General features: G+C 35.7%; 1 protein-coding gene across 15 annotated transcripts in view; it reads left to right on the top strand.

Moving 5' to 3' along the window:
* The window catches only part of LOC118187454 (uncharacterized), a 533,306-nt gene that overhangs the window by 476,614 nt on the left and 39,392 nt on the right, over positions 1–17,300 (top strand). For 14 of the 15 annotated variants that reach the window (XM_085808871.1, XM_085808870.1, XM_085808872.1 and 11 more), the window contains 3 exons: positions 1,024–1,291; positions 3,536–3,797; positions 9,463–9,631. In XM_085808871.1, coding sequence (XP_085664997.1) covers positions 1,024–1,291; positions 3,536–3,797; positions 9,463–9,631 — 699 coding nt within the window. The remainder of the gene's footprint in view (positions 1–1,023; positions 1,292–3,535; positions 3,798–9,462; positions 9,632–17,300) is intronic. The other variant, XM_085808867.1, reaches the window with a different exon arrangement.

The raw sequence follows: 17,300 nt of genomic DNA, 5'->3' as shown, positions 1-17,300 counted from the left end.
GCGAATGTAACATATTTAAAATCAATAACAAAACAGTATTTACCAAATACTTTTGAAGTTTTAGAAATAAAATTGTCATGAATAAAATTTTCTGTGAATAAATAGGTGTCAGGGTATTAAAGTTGCAATCAAAAAAGGATAATAATCTTAAACACCTGGAATGTATTTTGTTTGTTATCTAAACTAAATCTGAAACGTAACTCAACACCTAGATTACGTAAGAATCAATTTGTCTCTGAAAGTAATATAAAGAAATGAGATATATCAGAGATGAAGTCGCCAGCAAAGAAGAAATTTAAGCAAACATGATGTGAACTTCTTCACCTCTTGTTTTAAGAATAAGCTAAATTACCTAAATATGCAAAGTTTTCAGGTACCAGAACTCCTCTCTCTCTCTCAGACTAAACCACAAACTCATTGCGTACTTTTAATAACTGCACACGCATTATTAAAATAATATTTATTGCACTATTCTTATTTTATTAACAAAGAATAGTAGAATCTCCGAATCCAAATGTTTTCGTAAGCTAATCATTTTGATATTCTTTCATCACAAAATAAATTACTGTTAAGGTTTAATGTAGTAACTATTAAAAATTATCAGATTTCTGAAATTAATGAAGTGATTTCATGCTTCGTATGCTATATGCCTAGGCTAGTTCTTAAATATATTTCACTTGAAATCAGATACTAGCGAAAATACCGTCAAAATGTGTTTTGATTCAAGTTAATTCTGTTCCAGAAAATTCTTATTTAGAAACGTTCATTCAAAGCTGTTTATGTCGAGTAATATCCGCTTGGTAGAAATAACGTGTTTCTTTAATCCAGTATGGCAAAGCACGCGAAAGCTGTCAAAATATTCGTTATGGAATTTTTTTATCTTATATTTTCTGATAAAATGTTTATTTTAATGTGTGACTATGAGGCAATGCTTGTATTTTAAGTTGTTTTTAATGTTATATATTTTAGAATCCTGAAAGATTCTTTAATTCCAGGTATAGTAATGTAGTATTTTCTTCTTAGCAGCAGCATCAACAGCAGCTAAAGCAACTGGAATCTTTTATCCCTCATTTACAAGAACAGATCCAAATGAATATGATGCAACAGAATCAAGTCCTACAGCAGCTTACAAATCTTCCGATGGAACTGTCGTCAGAGAAAGGCGCGCGACATCAGTTGCAGGCACAGTTGCAGCAACTTTCAACGGAACAGCGCCAGCTGATCCAGCAAATGCAACAGACTCACACACAGTACCTCATGGCTGCCAACCCCTACAATACCTCTATCCAAGGTTGATAGCATAATAATTTCTTTTACTAATTTCCATATTTTTTATGATATTTTGACAAAATTATTTAAGATACAGACTAAAATTCTGAATTCATGAAGATTAAAATCTGTTTAAAAGTTTTCCTTTTAATTACAATTCAACTAATAATCCTTAAAAATCTAATTTTTATGTACTATTCTGATTTCAAGGGTAAATGACTGCACTTAAACACTTTTAATTCTCAAACCTACTGGCAATTGCATTGGGTTTCATAAATTAAGAAGTAAGTTATCTGAGATTAGTTTCTAGGAAACTAAAGTCTTTTTTTAAATTTATTTGTTGACGCGGAAACGTGAAATTGTATAATGTATTTAAAACAATTCTCAACTTCCACTGTTCGAGCAGTAGTAGAATCATAATTTTTTCTTCATTTAGCTGAAAATTTACATATGAAAAGGATGTTTTTCATATCTTCATGTTATATCCAATAGAAGGTACTCATCCATTTTGCTGTTAAAGAAATTTAACATATGTTTTACACACGTTTTACAAAACTTATAAATATTTCTTGAATAAAAAATACTATTCCATCTCCAAAGAATAAAGATTTAAGTACTATTTCATTAGCGAGTATGCTTACTGCATCCTGATTTTAATTAGCATAGTATTAATAAGCACCTCCTTAATAAGCTTTCCATTTAGAAAGAGGTATTGGTTATCGATTCTTTCGATCAACACTATGTTATTTCAAAAGGTATGAATGAAGTATGTTGATTGGAAAATCCGCCCTGTAAGATGTGGCCTATAATAAAGTATTACATGCTGATCTTTTGATTATTCATTAGGAAGGCATACAAGATTTCTCTTCAATTTTTTACAGGTTATAAGCCTCTGATAGTATATAACACAGTATATGAGCCTTAGCTTTTAGAAGTTCATTAAAGCCTGTTTCTCTTTGGAAGTGCTCTCTCTCTTCCTTTCTTTCACTTTCAGTTTTTATTTTTTTATTCCAGAATTAAAGCTGTACCATTTTTATAATTAACATGCTCAAAACTTAGAAGAGTTTGGTACAGGTTGTTTGTGAGTTAGCATGTTTATAATTAACGCAGAATCGTTTCTCAATTCAGTATTAAAGTCTTTCTGCTTTTGATGATCATCTCCATTTACACTTTGAAGAAAAAGGTAAGCGATTTGCTTATAAAAATCTCTATTAAGGACACATTTTATGCCTGTGTTGATGAAGGTAAGGAGCAAAATCTTCTTCATTGAAGCTTCAATTGCTGTAATATTATTATAAACCTTGAAAGTAACAGCAGCATGTACGCCGAAGAATTTTGGAGACAGGCGCAATCATTTAATTGCTGTAAATGCTAAGGATACATTTACACATAATCAGGAATTTTTCATTGGATCGGATGCGATAAGCATCTCACATCCCTGAGGATTTGAGAAGATATTTCTTTGGAGAAGCAATAATCTTTAAAAAAGTGTACACTGAATTTTTGACATTACTTTCAGAAGTATAAATTGCGTTTTTCATAACAGAATCATCTGACTACCTTTATCAGACACTGTAAATCACATCACATCTTAATAATCGTGTAATATATATGTATATATATGTTTAAGATCTAAATTTTGAATCAATATTGTATATTAAGTTAAAAGTTAAATTATCATAATAATACGTGATGTTTCCCTATACGAAAAGCAATACATTTAAAGATCGAATACCTTTTATTCAATGCTACCAAGAAAAAAATAACATTCTAAAACAAATTTTTGTTTTTTAACAAATTATAAACTTGCATCAAATAATAAGTATCCAAAGGAAGTGAGAAGTCATTTGTATATTTAATTATATTAAACCCTGCTTTTTGCCAGTTTTTCTAATTATTTCAATAGTTCCAAATTTCGGAGAAAAAATAAATCATGTCTCTCAAAACTTAAGCTGTTTCATTCAGCAACAAGCGATGATAAATTAGAGGTAATATTCTAAAATGTTATTTAAGTTTAGTTGGATACAAAATCTGATCTGATGAAAAGCAGCTCTTAGGTGCAGTCATTGCCCTGAAAGAAATTTACTTTTTGACCCTATCCATAAATGCATTTAGTTCTAGAATTAGGATGTCTCCTAACCGAGAAATTAAGATTAAAATTTAACATTAGGATCAAATTTTATATTTCGTGAAATTTCTTGCATGCAGACAAGTTTAGCTCGGCTAGAACTGGGGATGGAGTGCACAATATCCTTTTCTTCTGTAGGTGAGAAAATTGACTCGGTTGTGACATCATGGAAGGGGAATGAAGAGCTAAACATAACAAATGGAAACCATCTCACTCCCGCCTCAACGTCTCAACAACAAAACGGACAACAAAATGTGGGGTCACCATCATTGACTCCACCATCTAATCGTAGAACTGCAACTCCGAAAGAAGAACCTCCCACCCATCTACTTTACGGACATGGAGTCTGTAAATGGCCCGGATGTGAAACATTCTGCGATGATTATCAGGACTTTCTCAAGTAAGCAACTGTCGAAGATTTACAAATTCTTAAGTGGCCCGAGAAAACAATTTTTATTTCAATAATAATATTCCCTAATTAACCTTAATGAGAGCTATGCACTCTTTAGAACATTTTAAAGCAGATACAAAATATTTACTCCATAATCGAAGAGCAAACTGTAAAACAATTTGTGAGAATGAGTGTTTTAACACTTTTTAGTTCTTAAGTGCAACATTCCATTAAGGATTTTAGTTATACAACTTATTAAAGGGTGAGTAAATCATTCACAAATTAATTTTTAAAACTCGACCAAAATTAAAGTGATGAAAACAAGCCACTTTTGATAAAATCAAAAGTGGTGTCATTATGTGATCATTAAATTCGCCTTCAGATGTGTATTTTATTTTGTGTTTTACATTACAAACTCAGTCTGATGCAACTTTGGAGACCCTTTCACTAGCGACAAAGGTTAGTACGTATATAAAAGGTTAGTACATATATCAAATATCTTTAAATTTCCTAAATACAGAATATTATGTTTCGACCACAAGCTGGGCTGCAACGTATTTGAACGAGTATGTATAATTTTCAGATCGTTTCGTGGAATCATTATTAAACTGTTCTGATTTTAAAATCTCTTTTCACTCACTATAATTTTCGGGGTGTTTTTTAGATTTCATATTGACGAATCCTAATAAGGGATTTCGTCTTCATTAAAAGCCACTAGTTTTAAGATAATGCGGGAAATAAACTCACATGTGCCAAAATAATTGATGACAATTAATACTATTTCTGCATGTAGTTTTAGCAAATAGTTTAATGAGGCCCAGGTTTAGATGAAGCTGACAGAAATCAGTCTAGGTTCACTGAGGTTTCACGCATAATATATTTCTCGGTAGTCATAATACTTTCACTTAAAGAGCAATTTTTTTATGATGTAGTTGTTGTTTACTCCTTATTTTAATGAAAAAATATTTAGTAAAGTCTATTTACAGAAGATATCAGTTATGGCAAAGCCATGAGATCAGCACAGAGATTCCACAAACGATCTTCATTAGGTACTATAATTGAGAGTAAAAATTGTTGTACATAGTTTGTTGGGAACAGATAAACAAAAGTAGGTACATTCAAGAAAGTTGAAGACACGTTAGCTTACTTGTGAAGAGATATGTATCAAAACTTCGATAATAAAATGAGAGATACCTATCATATATAAAGGTACCAATTTAAATGATTTTGATTGCCGTCAAACTGTAAGTGTTTTCAAGACTGGATTATTAGATTTCAGGGATTATCAAACTTATATGCATTTCGTATAATACCGTAATAACAGTGTACCAGTAGTATGCAAAATTCTATAAAACGTTTGTAAGGAAAGCAACGGAAAAACCAACATTAGATTCTTGAGAGAAAAGGACACGCAGCGCAGGAGATTACTACAGATTTTAACGAAAATGTTTTGCAAGCTAATGCACAAAATCTATTTGTTGAAGTATGGCTAAGGCTAAATTTAAAAGCCAAAGACTTCTCTGCATTCTCCAATACAGATTCAAGGATACATAGTTTTGAGGGTGAAGTCTGCAAGTTTTCTCCACCACTGGACTATAAGAAATTTTTGCAAGCGTGACATTTCGTTAAATGAATCAAAGCACCAAGTGCGTCATGCTTTTGGCAGAGTGCTTGTGTTGCGAAAACTTCATGAAGCATTGCATCCTTTATGCCAGACTGGTATTCTACAGGCAGTAGTGTAAACATGGCAGTAGTGGTACGAGGCAGTAGTGTAAATTCTGGGAAGCGTTTACATCGATTTCTAGGACCCTTCATATCTCTGGAAGAATTTCTTATAGTTTCAGGATATGTTATCATATTCGCTTATCATTGCTCATGTTTATTAGCATATCCTTCCTGAATAGTAATGCTACTTTCTAGCAGGATAATTCCCAATCCCATTCCAGAGATTGGCAATTAATCTTTATTGTATGATTTTTCAACCAATCTTGATTGCAAGAGCATTTCAATAAATTTAAATCAATTGATTTCCCTATCAAATCATCAAATACAATCCCACTAAGAATCTTATGGTGGTGATGGAATATTCTTTTCAAGCTCGTGATTCACGGCCATATTCTATGAAGTATTTGCAACAGGCAGTTACGGAATATTGGGAGAAATGCTACCATTTCGGTTCAAATACGCTACTGAATTGCTTCCAAAGCATATAAGTGCCATTATTCGAGATAAAGGTGAACCAACATGCTCCTAACAAGGTGTGTATAGTGCAATAATTTCTCCATTTAGTGCATTTGGGAAAAATCCCACAATTTTTCATTAGAGTCTTCCAATCTACTTCAGGAATAGGAGGAAATACACTGGTGTGCAAAAATTAAGGACGAAGTAGAAAAATTAGCATATCAGCTGAACGAAGAGGCAGAGCGGACAAAAAGACCAATCAGGAGATTAAGTAAGGTGATGTACGGTAGGACATGCGCATATATGCAGGTAGACGTAATGGAGGAGTGTCTGAGTAGTATAAAGCATGTTGTCGGTGTAAGATCAGTATTTCTGGCAAAGAGATTGCACGCCGTATAGCAGTTAAAATCACACCGAGTTGCTGCCTCAGCGAGAAATGGCGAATAATCAATCTTTTAGACGACATCTGGATGCTTTTACCCGAGGTCGAATCATTGGGAAGTTGGAGGAAGGCCGCAGTGTGACAAGTGTGGCTGCAGAGTTCGGAATTGCTCACAGCATCGTTTCACGACTTTGGAGACAATTTCAAACTACAGGAACAGCTATCCAGGGGTTTAGTAGTGGTCGTCCACGAGGAACCACACCCGCAGATGACCAGTATATTGCCTTACAGGCCAGAAGAAACAGGCGGGAGACAGCGGGAGAAATCGCTAGACACACGACACAGGCGACTGGACGACCGATATCGCGTTTTACCGTAGCCACAAGACTGCACGGTGGTAGTCTGTTTGCACGACGCCCTGTACAGTGTGTACCTCTAACGCCTGCCCATCGGAGAAGGCGTTCTCTGTGGTGCCGGGAACACCGGAATTGGAGAGACAATGAATGGGGACGAGTACTCTTTACAGATGAGAGCAGATTCAGTCTGAGTAGCGATTCTCATCGCATACTCATCTGGAGAGAGCGGGGAAGCCGCAATCATCCCTCGAACATCATTGAAAGGGACAGGTATGGAGGTGGCGGTGTTCTCGTTTGGGGAGGCATCATGCTTGGTAGTCGTACAGACCTTCGCATCTTCGACGCAGGTTCAGTCAACGGGACCCGTTATTGTAACGAGATTCTTCTTCCATATGTGCGTCTTTTTAGAGGCGCTATGGGTCCGCAGTTCCTTTTCATGGACGATAATGCAACATGTCATCGCACAGTAGCTGCTGAACAGCTGTTAGAGAGTGAGGATATTGAACGTATGGATTGGCCGGCACGATCTCCGGATCTCAATCCCATCGAACATGTATGAGATTTTCAAGGCAGACGCTTGGCAGCTCGTATCTTACCACCAGTAACGATTCCGGAGCTTCGATTGGCGCTGCAAGACGAATGGGCAGCAATGCCTCAACAACTCATTGACACCCTCATTCTCAGCATGGGCAGACGCTGTGAAACCTGCCTAGCAGTCATGGGAGACCATATCCCCTATTAAAGACCGGATGTTTCTTGCTGGACACCCATCACAGGGATGTTTCGGCCTTCAGTAGCATTGCGCTCCATGCTACGTTTTCAATAAAGCTTCTTTTTATCCCTCTGATTTCTCTTTTAGTAAGTGTTGGTTACATTACTCATGTCCTTACGTATTGGGGATCTTACGGTATTAAATGTGTTGATTTGGAAAACTTTTGTACAAAGTTATATTGAAAAAACCGTCTCGTCCTTAATTTTTGCACACCGGTGTATACTAAGAGCTTCCTTTAAAGTTATTTTAGGTGAGTTGATCTTTATATTTTTTAGTCATATAATTACACACTCATTAAATTTCGATTTTTTAGCTTATATATTACTCTCCCTCATCCAACAAAACAACATGCTCCTTAAAAAATGGTGGCGAGACAGAATTTGTAAGGCCAGTATTGGATCAACTGAAATCAAAATTTTGCAGAGTAATCCTCCATTTCATAAAGAGGATTTTGCTGCTGAACAGTATTATTGACAAGTGATTTCTTTTCGGCAAGACATTTCTTATAGTTTTTTTTTCCTTCTCATAGGTTGGGCACTTGCTTGTTAAGAACTGGCAGGTAGTGTACAAACACGTCAGTCATTTAGAGTCTTATTACCAAGAACATTAAAGGGTGCTGCACAGGTGGGAAACGGATTCCTTGAGAAAAAAAGGCAGAAAACAGCAAACTTCCTTGCTTTCTTTGAAATTCGAACACAGGCCCAGACATTTGGTAGCCGGCAGCTAACCACGCTACGAACATTTTTTTTCGATATCAGAAAGAAGGATGCGGAGAAATAATTTGTATTCTTAAAGTAAGACGAATCGCATTCAAATTATCAAAGAAGTCCTTTCATAATTATTTGGATTTTGTTACTTAGTTCCAACAAATATGAGATTGCTCTCTAGCTAAAAAGAGAGATGTCTTAATGGAGGACCTTCTAATAGAAACTGGCTTGTGCTAATATTATTATGCAAGGGAGGAAACATGCATACCTGTTTTCAGATCGTGTATCCGGCCGGCATGCAATTTCAGTCTGAGACCATTGCCATACATACTTTCGGTCGCCGAGAAACGAATTTGGAACGAAATACCAATCTTATGCACTCTGCTAGCAGTAGACTTCATTCCTAGTAAGTCGTTAGTTAATGTAATGTTGCAATGTGAACACTTTCTGGTATTCAGTGTGTAATTGAATAACTTAATTATTACTATTTCGTCTTTTTTATTTAAACTAATATTTGCTAAATGTAGCTTCCAATTTTTTATTTCTTAGTAAAAGTCACTGCAATAAACAAATTTTTAAGGGAACCATTTATAAATTTCATGGTGCAGCTTTGGTAAGAACTGAAATTGATATCCTTAAGCATAGCATGAAACCATCTCAGTTTTGTCTCGTATTCGAATGTAAAATTTTAAGCAAATTTAGAGGAGAAATTATCGATATCTAATTCAGTCTCAGTTTCAAATAAAACTCAATTGCAAAACTGGAAAACTTTGTTTTGGTCAAGTATTTGCGCAATGAATATGATTCAGCAGATTTCATTTCCAGTTAGTTGCGGCTGGAAAAAAATTTGAAATCAGTCTATCAGTTATCAGAAGCTAATGAAAAGAAAACATGACTAACTGTCCATTAAAGTCAATTAAAAAGAAACTATTATCTAAAACAAAAATGGTACTGAAAATAGTCTGAGAAACATATGTAAACTCAAAAATTAAATGTTTTTAATAATTATGCTTTTAACGAAGGAACCGGTGAATGCCCAATTTTCCTTAAATTTAAGAACCAAAACAGCTATAAACATTTGATTAACTCTGCCGTGATATTTAGAGCTGTGTGTTCACATTTATTGTTATAAATAAAGATTTATAATATTTGTTTACAAGGTTTTTATACGAAATTATAATTTCGTTCCTAACTGAAAGGAACAAACGCGAAAAATTGTCTCTTCTAAAAAGTTATTTCAAACTTTTTCTTATTTCTTTCTTTCTTCTTTATTTAGGCATCTGAACGTAGAACACCAGTTAGATGACCGAAGTACCGCTCAAGCCCGCGTACAAATGCAAGTGGTTTCACAGCTAGAAATGCAGCTGAATAAAGAAAAAAACCGTCTTCAAGCTATGATGGATCATTTACATATGAAAACTAGTGGGTCGAATGCTTCGGACATGGTAAAAAGAAAAATTTTACATTATTCATACGAAATTTTCAGTAAAATATGTGATCTCTACTTGTTACATAAATTAGATAAAAAAATGGTGGCATTGCGTTAATAATTCTGAAACAACACTATCATCATCATAGATATAAAACTTACAGTCTTTCAATATAATCGCTTCCCATGTATATCACCTTCTGCCAAGTTAATGGAAGACGTCCTACACCATCAACATGGCGACTTCTGCTGATGCTTCATGATGACCGCCATAAAGCACGGATAAACTCCTCTCTACTCGTAATGGGATCCCTCACGGACTCTCAGGTAGGATGAGTATATTGGGAATTACTGTACTTCCCATTGCTATTGTGGCAGGAGATCCGTGACGGCGTTCTCATTATGATACCCAGAAAATGGAAGGCAAAGGGATTTGTCAAACAATCTGCCGTCAATTTTCCCTTGAAGACGTTTCGCACATGATGTCTCAAGTGACGAACGCCATCATCCTACATGACAGCACGCAGTGTTATATAATAGGACACGGTTACGGATCTCCTGCGACGGTGGCGATAAGGATGTCCTGGAATTGTTATACTTAGCCGATATGTATCCGTGTGACTGGTTTCTTCGCCAAAACGGAATAATCAGTGTATGGGACTCATTACAACTTTACAGTAAATTCATAACAGGAGGTTAATCGTCAGGGGTCGCTGTAAAACATCAACAGAAGTGGACGTGCTGATGGTGTACGACTTGACAGAAGGTGATGAATATGACAAGTGATTGAGAGATTGCAAGTGTTTCTTACGTATGGTAAAAAAGCATTTTCAGAACTACTGACGAGCTGTCACTACTATGTATCCAATTCATGTTGTTTACAAAGGTCTTATCTAAAAGTGAAAGCGATATGCAAATAAACGGAAATTTTTTCCAGAATAGTTAAAACTCATATGGAATCAAAATTGGAAAAAAATAAAACTTAAAGAAACAGAAATGAAGATAATTCTCTTCCTTTAATCTTTGATATGGTCGGGAAGGATTGACGCTGGTCGGCTGAAATTATCTTGAAAATCTAATACTACTGTAAAATCGATGAAAATAACGAACGTTTATGGAATGTACACACACTCGGAACTTTATGAATTCCAGAACACTGAACATAAATAAAAAAAAGCAAGAGTCAGAAAACCTCTGAACGTGCGCAGGTACCCGAAATCCCATTGGAGTATTCCATTTCTTCGCATTCGAGGGGGGGGCAGTGCTATAATCTCTGCCTATCTCATTCGTAATATAAAAATGGTTAGAATAAACTCTATTAAGTCTGATATACAGGTAAGAAATCCGATACCGTAAAATTTATGAATGTATTTTGTAATTATTCTTCTACAGAAAATATTCTCTCTCTATTCGCTTCGGAATACAAAAATTCATTTAAACTTTAGTTTTATTGAAAGGGTTGCCATCCTATTTCAATTTGTCCAGAATGGTCTAGGTTACCATACTGAACTCAGCTCTATTACTGCACTGCTATGCTCAGTCAACCCATTTTTTTCATTAGGATTTCCAGGCTTTAATAAGCATCAAGAAAAATTTCGTAATACAACTGCAGATATAATTATGTGAACTGAACAAAATCCGGGCCTGAAATAATTCATAAATTAATAAGCATCATCATAAGATTATCTAGACAATGGAGAGTTAAAAAACTGTGACGGTAAACTTTATTTTCTTAAATATTGCTTCTAAGTCTGAATTCTTCTTTAAAAAGTTAATCAAAATAAGTCAGTGTATTTTATAAAAGCTGTGTCAGCATGATGTAGGATTTTATGTTTATTAACCAGTAATTATGGTTTGAGCCTTTAACTTTTTCTGTCCGTAGTCCACACCAGAATGCAAATTAGTTATGTATTTAAGCCGAGGGTCTGAGCGTTTTATAGATTCCTGCAGCCACTCATTGCAGTTACGAACTACCGCCAGCTCTACCAAATTTATTTCTGGCTTCAGCAATCTTGCTAGCTGACGTTTAAAATACGCGCCGTTAACCTTTTCAGTCAGCTTAAGTACTTTTTAGTCCAAAGAGGCTTTGTCCCTGAAGGACTATTGTTTTCGTTTTGCGATTTTGCGTTGGTTCACTATAAATGTCCGTTTCACTTTTCAAACTTTTGCAACCAAATATTATATTTGAAGAAATTAAATAATGAAGAATCTGCATAAATGTATGTATGTTTCTTGCATTGTGATAAAACAACGGTACACAGAGCCATCGAATTTTGCATGACGTAATCCTATTGCGATTATGGTACTGTGGAAGTCCAAATTTGGAATTTGTTTTATTTTCGATTTCATATTTTGTAAATCTTTAACGAATTTTTGATTAAAAAACTCAAGATTTCAAAGCGAGCAATGGCAACGTTGTACAGAAAAAACATTTTTATCTCCAGCGCGTGAGACTGCGTATCGGAAATTTAAAAGATATGCTCAATTTAAAAATATTTTGCGATATTGCTCTTGAACTGAATTTTATGGTTTAAGTGAAAAGAACGTGATAGTTAATAAATAAAGGTAACAGAAAAAATGTTAATAAAACGCCTCTTTGGACATAATTAAAAATCTGAAACCTTTTAGATTTTGGGGAGCGGCGTGTGCCTGTATTCTCAGACTACATTAGTTAAATTTGAATTTAACTTTATCTCATGTTATCTGAAATACCCGCAAGTAGCGGAAGTTCCTCCTTATCTCAAGCGGTGTCTGCTGTTAATTTAATGAGTTCAATGTAGAAGTTATTTAAATTTTTTTAAGATTTGCCATTTGAGTTCAGGTTGGAGCGATAACTTCCTTGTCCGTCTGATACAGTCTGGAGGACATTCTGTTCAGCTTCTATACTAGCAGTACTCTGCAGTAGTAGGGAAGAATTCTATAAATGTGAAATTTAATTTTATTATTCAAATTTAGGTAGTACAAATTTACACCAGCTATCTCGGCTTTTGCGTATTGGACTATAAACATAGCGTTGCGTTTTTTGTTTTTTTTTTTCTTTCTTCATGTTCGCACACGGGGCTTGTGTGGATTTGGAGTGAATAATGACAACACTACTTGATGAAGTATCGAAACACACTTTATTTAGCCAATATTAATCAGGACAGCTCCAAAGTCACTTTTTACAGTCGTCGAAGATCTATAAACACGCTGGAACAATCAGCGACACAGCCTTCACACTGTCAGGCAATAACGGTGGAGACAGCTTCACTGCAAAGCACCAGAGTACAGCTTCCGACTCTCCTCGGTCGTTCTTGGAACTCCACGTGCTCTCAAGACTCTCCACGCTACAACTCGCGATGCACTGGACGACACGCATTGCACAGCTCCCAAAACTTCGGTTCAGTCGTTTCCGGAGGTTAACACACTCTCTCGACGATGCACTAGCCACGATATACTAAGAGACTCTTCGATGCACTCGACGACCCACTTGGCACTCACTGGCCGGCTGTCAACTCAATCGTCTCCGGATGGACTAAGTAGATGAGACGCTCTGACTCGCTCTCTCGATGAGGCACTCACACTGACTGCGGATCAGCAGATTTTATATAGCTTTCGGTTTGTGTTCGAGAACATTCTGGGCTAAACCGGTAAGAATTCGTTCCAGAAGGTTCTCCATCCGTCCAAGGCATATCGCTAATTTTGTGGCCAAATGGGCGATTTCTCGCCAAATGTGGCAAACCTGCGTTCCTTGCTATTTTATGGCAACCCTAAAACTGCTTTGCGGGGGAAAGTTATCTTACCACGCCTGTACATTTCGTAACAATATTATTTTTAACCTATGAAATGGCTTACATAAAATAATTTAAACATTAGATTTAGATATTTGACTATAGCAAAGCATATCAGATTCTCCGCTTAAAATGAGAGATACTTTTTTGAAGGACAATCTAGGAAAAACTGGACTGTATTCACATTTCTAATCGGAAAAAACCCATGCAGCTATCCTGTTCGCCGACGTTCGAACCCAGTACAAACTATCAGTATTCAGCGGTCTTAGCCGCTCGGACGCTATTGGGTCATTTTATCATTAGCATGGGATTCATTGATATCATGAGTGACTGACTGTGACTTCTTTATGTGACTGGTATATTTTAGCTTCTCTCCTATTAAGCAAAATTTTCATTCTCGTAAGACAGCCGGCTGCAGACAAGTAATCATAATAATAATAATTACTATTATTATTATTACCACTCCAGGAAAAAAAATGCATACTTCCCTGTAAACGGTTAAGATCACAAAAGGGAAAAAGCCATATAAGTCTCACGTGAATATGAGTAATGAGGTTTCAAAATGAATTTTTCTCAACAGAATCAATTCAATTTAACAAACGATACGTCTGCAAGAGGTAGAGATGTTTAAGAATTATGCCGCAGTATAAGAATAATTATATAAAAATCTGTCAAAGGATTTACTTCGGTTTACCGGAAAGTTCTGTCCGTTTTTGGAATAACGCAAAATACAAATTTTTCTTACTGTCAATAAACTTTATTAAATAACATAATTGCCATTATTATTAATGACTTCTTGCCAACTTGAGGACAATTTGTATGTCCCATTTTTGAAAAATGTTGTATCTTTTGATATCTTCTTCATTTTTAAATGTTTTGCCCTTCAAAAAGTTTTGTAAAGACAAAAACAAGTGATTGTTGGAGAGTGCTAATTCCGGGAAAATTATGGATGCGACAGAACTTCTCAGCCTGGTTCTCCAGATTTTTTACAGTTCCCAAAGCAGCATGTGGCCTGGCATTATCATGATGCAGTATGATATCTCCTATTGAACATTGGTGGCTTCTTTTCTTGGACTGCTGTCTTTAAATTGTCTAATTGCTGACAGTACTTCTCCGAATGGAGCTTTTTGTTTGGTTTTAAAAGTTCATAATGTACTGGTCCTTGAATTCCCCACCATAGACACAACATTCTCCTTATTCAGGATCAAATTTGGTTTAGAGATGGGAGGACTAGGTTTTCTGTGTTCACAATACGCCCTTTCCCTTACGATGTTTCCGTTGGTGATCCACTTTTCATTCCCAGTCATCATCTGGTTCAAGAAGGGCTTCATTTTTTTCGGAGCAAGCAGAGATGTGCATATGACGACTCGATCATCCAAATTCTTCTGACTTAACTCACGTGGCACCCATCTTGAATATTTCCACACCAATCCTATCTTCCGAATATGGTTCGAATTAGTTTGCTGAGTTGAAGTAAGCCTTTCTCTGATCTCCGATGTTGTCACAAAAGGATCTTGCTCCAACATGGTCGTAACAACACCGTCGCCGATCAAAGATGATTGCCCAGTACGTGGCTTATCAGAAAGTTCGAAATCACCTGTTTCAACTTTTTCGAACATCTTCTGCATGCCTTATCAGAAAGGTAAAGGTAAAGGTAAAGGTAAAAGTATGGGGGATACCAGCGATGTACCATAGGTCAACTGGTAATGCCTTCCCATACTAACTCTTTAAGAGAAAAAAAAAAGTGGGGGGTAATTGCAAGTTTTATAAGAATTTGCATAGACTGCACGATGTACCATAATAGGCAAACTTTAGACCTTTTCAAAAGGTCTAAAGTTTGCCTATTATGGTACATCGTGCAATTCCACAGTACGCCTCGCATCCAGTATATATTAAAAATAATGGTGTAGGGCATAAGTAGATTACAAAATAGTAGGAATAAAATTTGAGATTCACAAGATAAATTGAACATCTGATTTGGTGCAACAAAAATAGGAGATAAACATAATTAATAAACAAATAAACATAATGAGATAATTATAATTAGTACTGGCAACACAATCTTAAATGAATTGTTATAATAATGCTAAAGAAGTAGGTGTCCATGGGTTATTTCAGATATATTGTTTTATTGCAGTTTATAAAGTTCACGAGCGGATCCATTTTGTCCATAATCACAGCATGTAAAAGTTCACTAAGTTTAAACTGTATGTGGACTTACACTTGACAGAGATCTAGGCCGTAGGAAGAGAGTCGTTGCATAATTTTCTGAAACTTTGGATATTGATGTTTATCTTTAATTAAAAACCTTTGGAATGCCAGGAGGTCAGTTCTTGGGGATTTTATGTGAATATCCTCAGTTAAGGGGCATGAGAAAACATAGTGATCAGGAGTTCCCTGTTCCCCACATATGCAGATATCAGATTTTGCCAAATTTCTTGCGTAGAAATATGTGGGGAAGGGTCTATGTCCTGTTATAAAGTAATTTAGGGAAGGATTCGAGTTCAGAGATGCTAAGCTTACATTGGGCATCAAGTTATATGTGTGTCTTCCCTGCGGAGCATTGTTCCACAAATCTTGCCAAGATTTTGAAGCAAGTTGTTTTATAGTTGGTACTTGAAATTTGAGCGAGGCCACGGAATGAGTATTTCAGTACCATCTTGATTAATAGCTGCTTCTTTGGCTAGTTCATCTGCCTGATCATTACCAAAATGGCTACTATGTCCTTTGATCCATGAAATTTGAATTTTGTAGTTTGGGATTTTTCCAAGAAGAGAGTTTATGTCGGATATCAATGTATAGGAAGGTAAGGGATTTTTAATAGCTAGAATAGCTGCTTGGGAGTCAGATTTTATACTAAATTCGTTGAGATTTTTGAGAATGGCTATTTCAATCGCTGCTTTTATAGCTGACAATTCCGCTTGGAAAACACTATTATTATTATGGAGATGGCCTTTCCATTTGATGATATTTGAGGGGGTAATTTGAAAAAAGACTGCTGAACCAACTTTTCCTTCAATTTTTGATCCATCAGTATAAGCTATTGGAGATGAACTTGAATTTTCTTCAGACGTGGGGAATATTATTTTGCTGAAGCGAAGCGCTGGATGGATAAGATTGGGTTAATTTTTTTTTTTCATAGTTGGATGGCAAAAGGTTTGGTTGTTGAATTCTGCGGCTTGGTTAAGTTGAAGAACTTTCATATAGGTGCATTCCTTTTCTGCACTGATTGATAACGGAAGAGTACCAGCTAGAGTATCAAGTGCTATATTTGAAGTTGTGCGATACGCCCGAGTAATGCAAAGAGTAAAAGGCCTTTGAATTGAATTTAAAAATTTCATCTTTCTCACTGTCATTGGTTGTGCCCAAATTCCGGCTCCGTAATTTACCATTTTTGAGATGACTGTTTTTAGAAGAATACGTGTTATATGGGGATTTAAGCCCCAGTTATATCCATGCATACGTCGTAGGCATGTTGTACGAAGTTTAATATTTTGTAGATGAGGAATCCAGGAGAATTTCTTGTCGATTGTTAAACCGAGGTACTTGATTGTGTTCACAGATTTGATCTTTTGATTGTCAATTTTTAGAGCTAAAGCTTTAGTTATATTTTGTCCTGGTTTGTGGATCACTAAGACTTGGGACTTAAGGCACTGTGCCTTCACCAAACACTTTCAATAAATTTCTACATGCTTCTGTAGCATTTATTCCTTGTTGAAATTCGTAAAAAATACAGTGGCGTAAATGAACTTTATCAGTGGCCATAGGTACACTATCGCTTCACACTTAAGACTAACGTGAATCAACTTTGTTTTAGTTAACTTGCTACTTCAGTATGTATACATTAAGCGATAAAAATAGAGAGCCGAACATACGGCAAATAAACATGTGCGTACGTGTCGAAAATTGCCATAA

The sequence above is a fragment of the Stegodyphus dumicola genome, chromosome X2 (genome assembly GCF_044657685.1).
Source record: "Stegodyphus dumicola isolate Sdum_Otavi_A_Nest chromosome X2, ASM4465768v1".
In the NCBI taxonomy this organism is placed as follows: Eukaryota; Metazoa; Arthropoda; class Arachnida; order Araneae; family Eresidae; genus Stegodyphus; species Stegodyphus dumicola.
The sequence above is the reverse complement of the archived record's forward strand: the minus strand, read 5'-3'. Positions and strand labels throughout refer to the sequence as shown.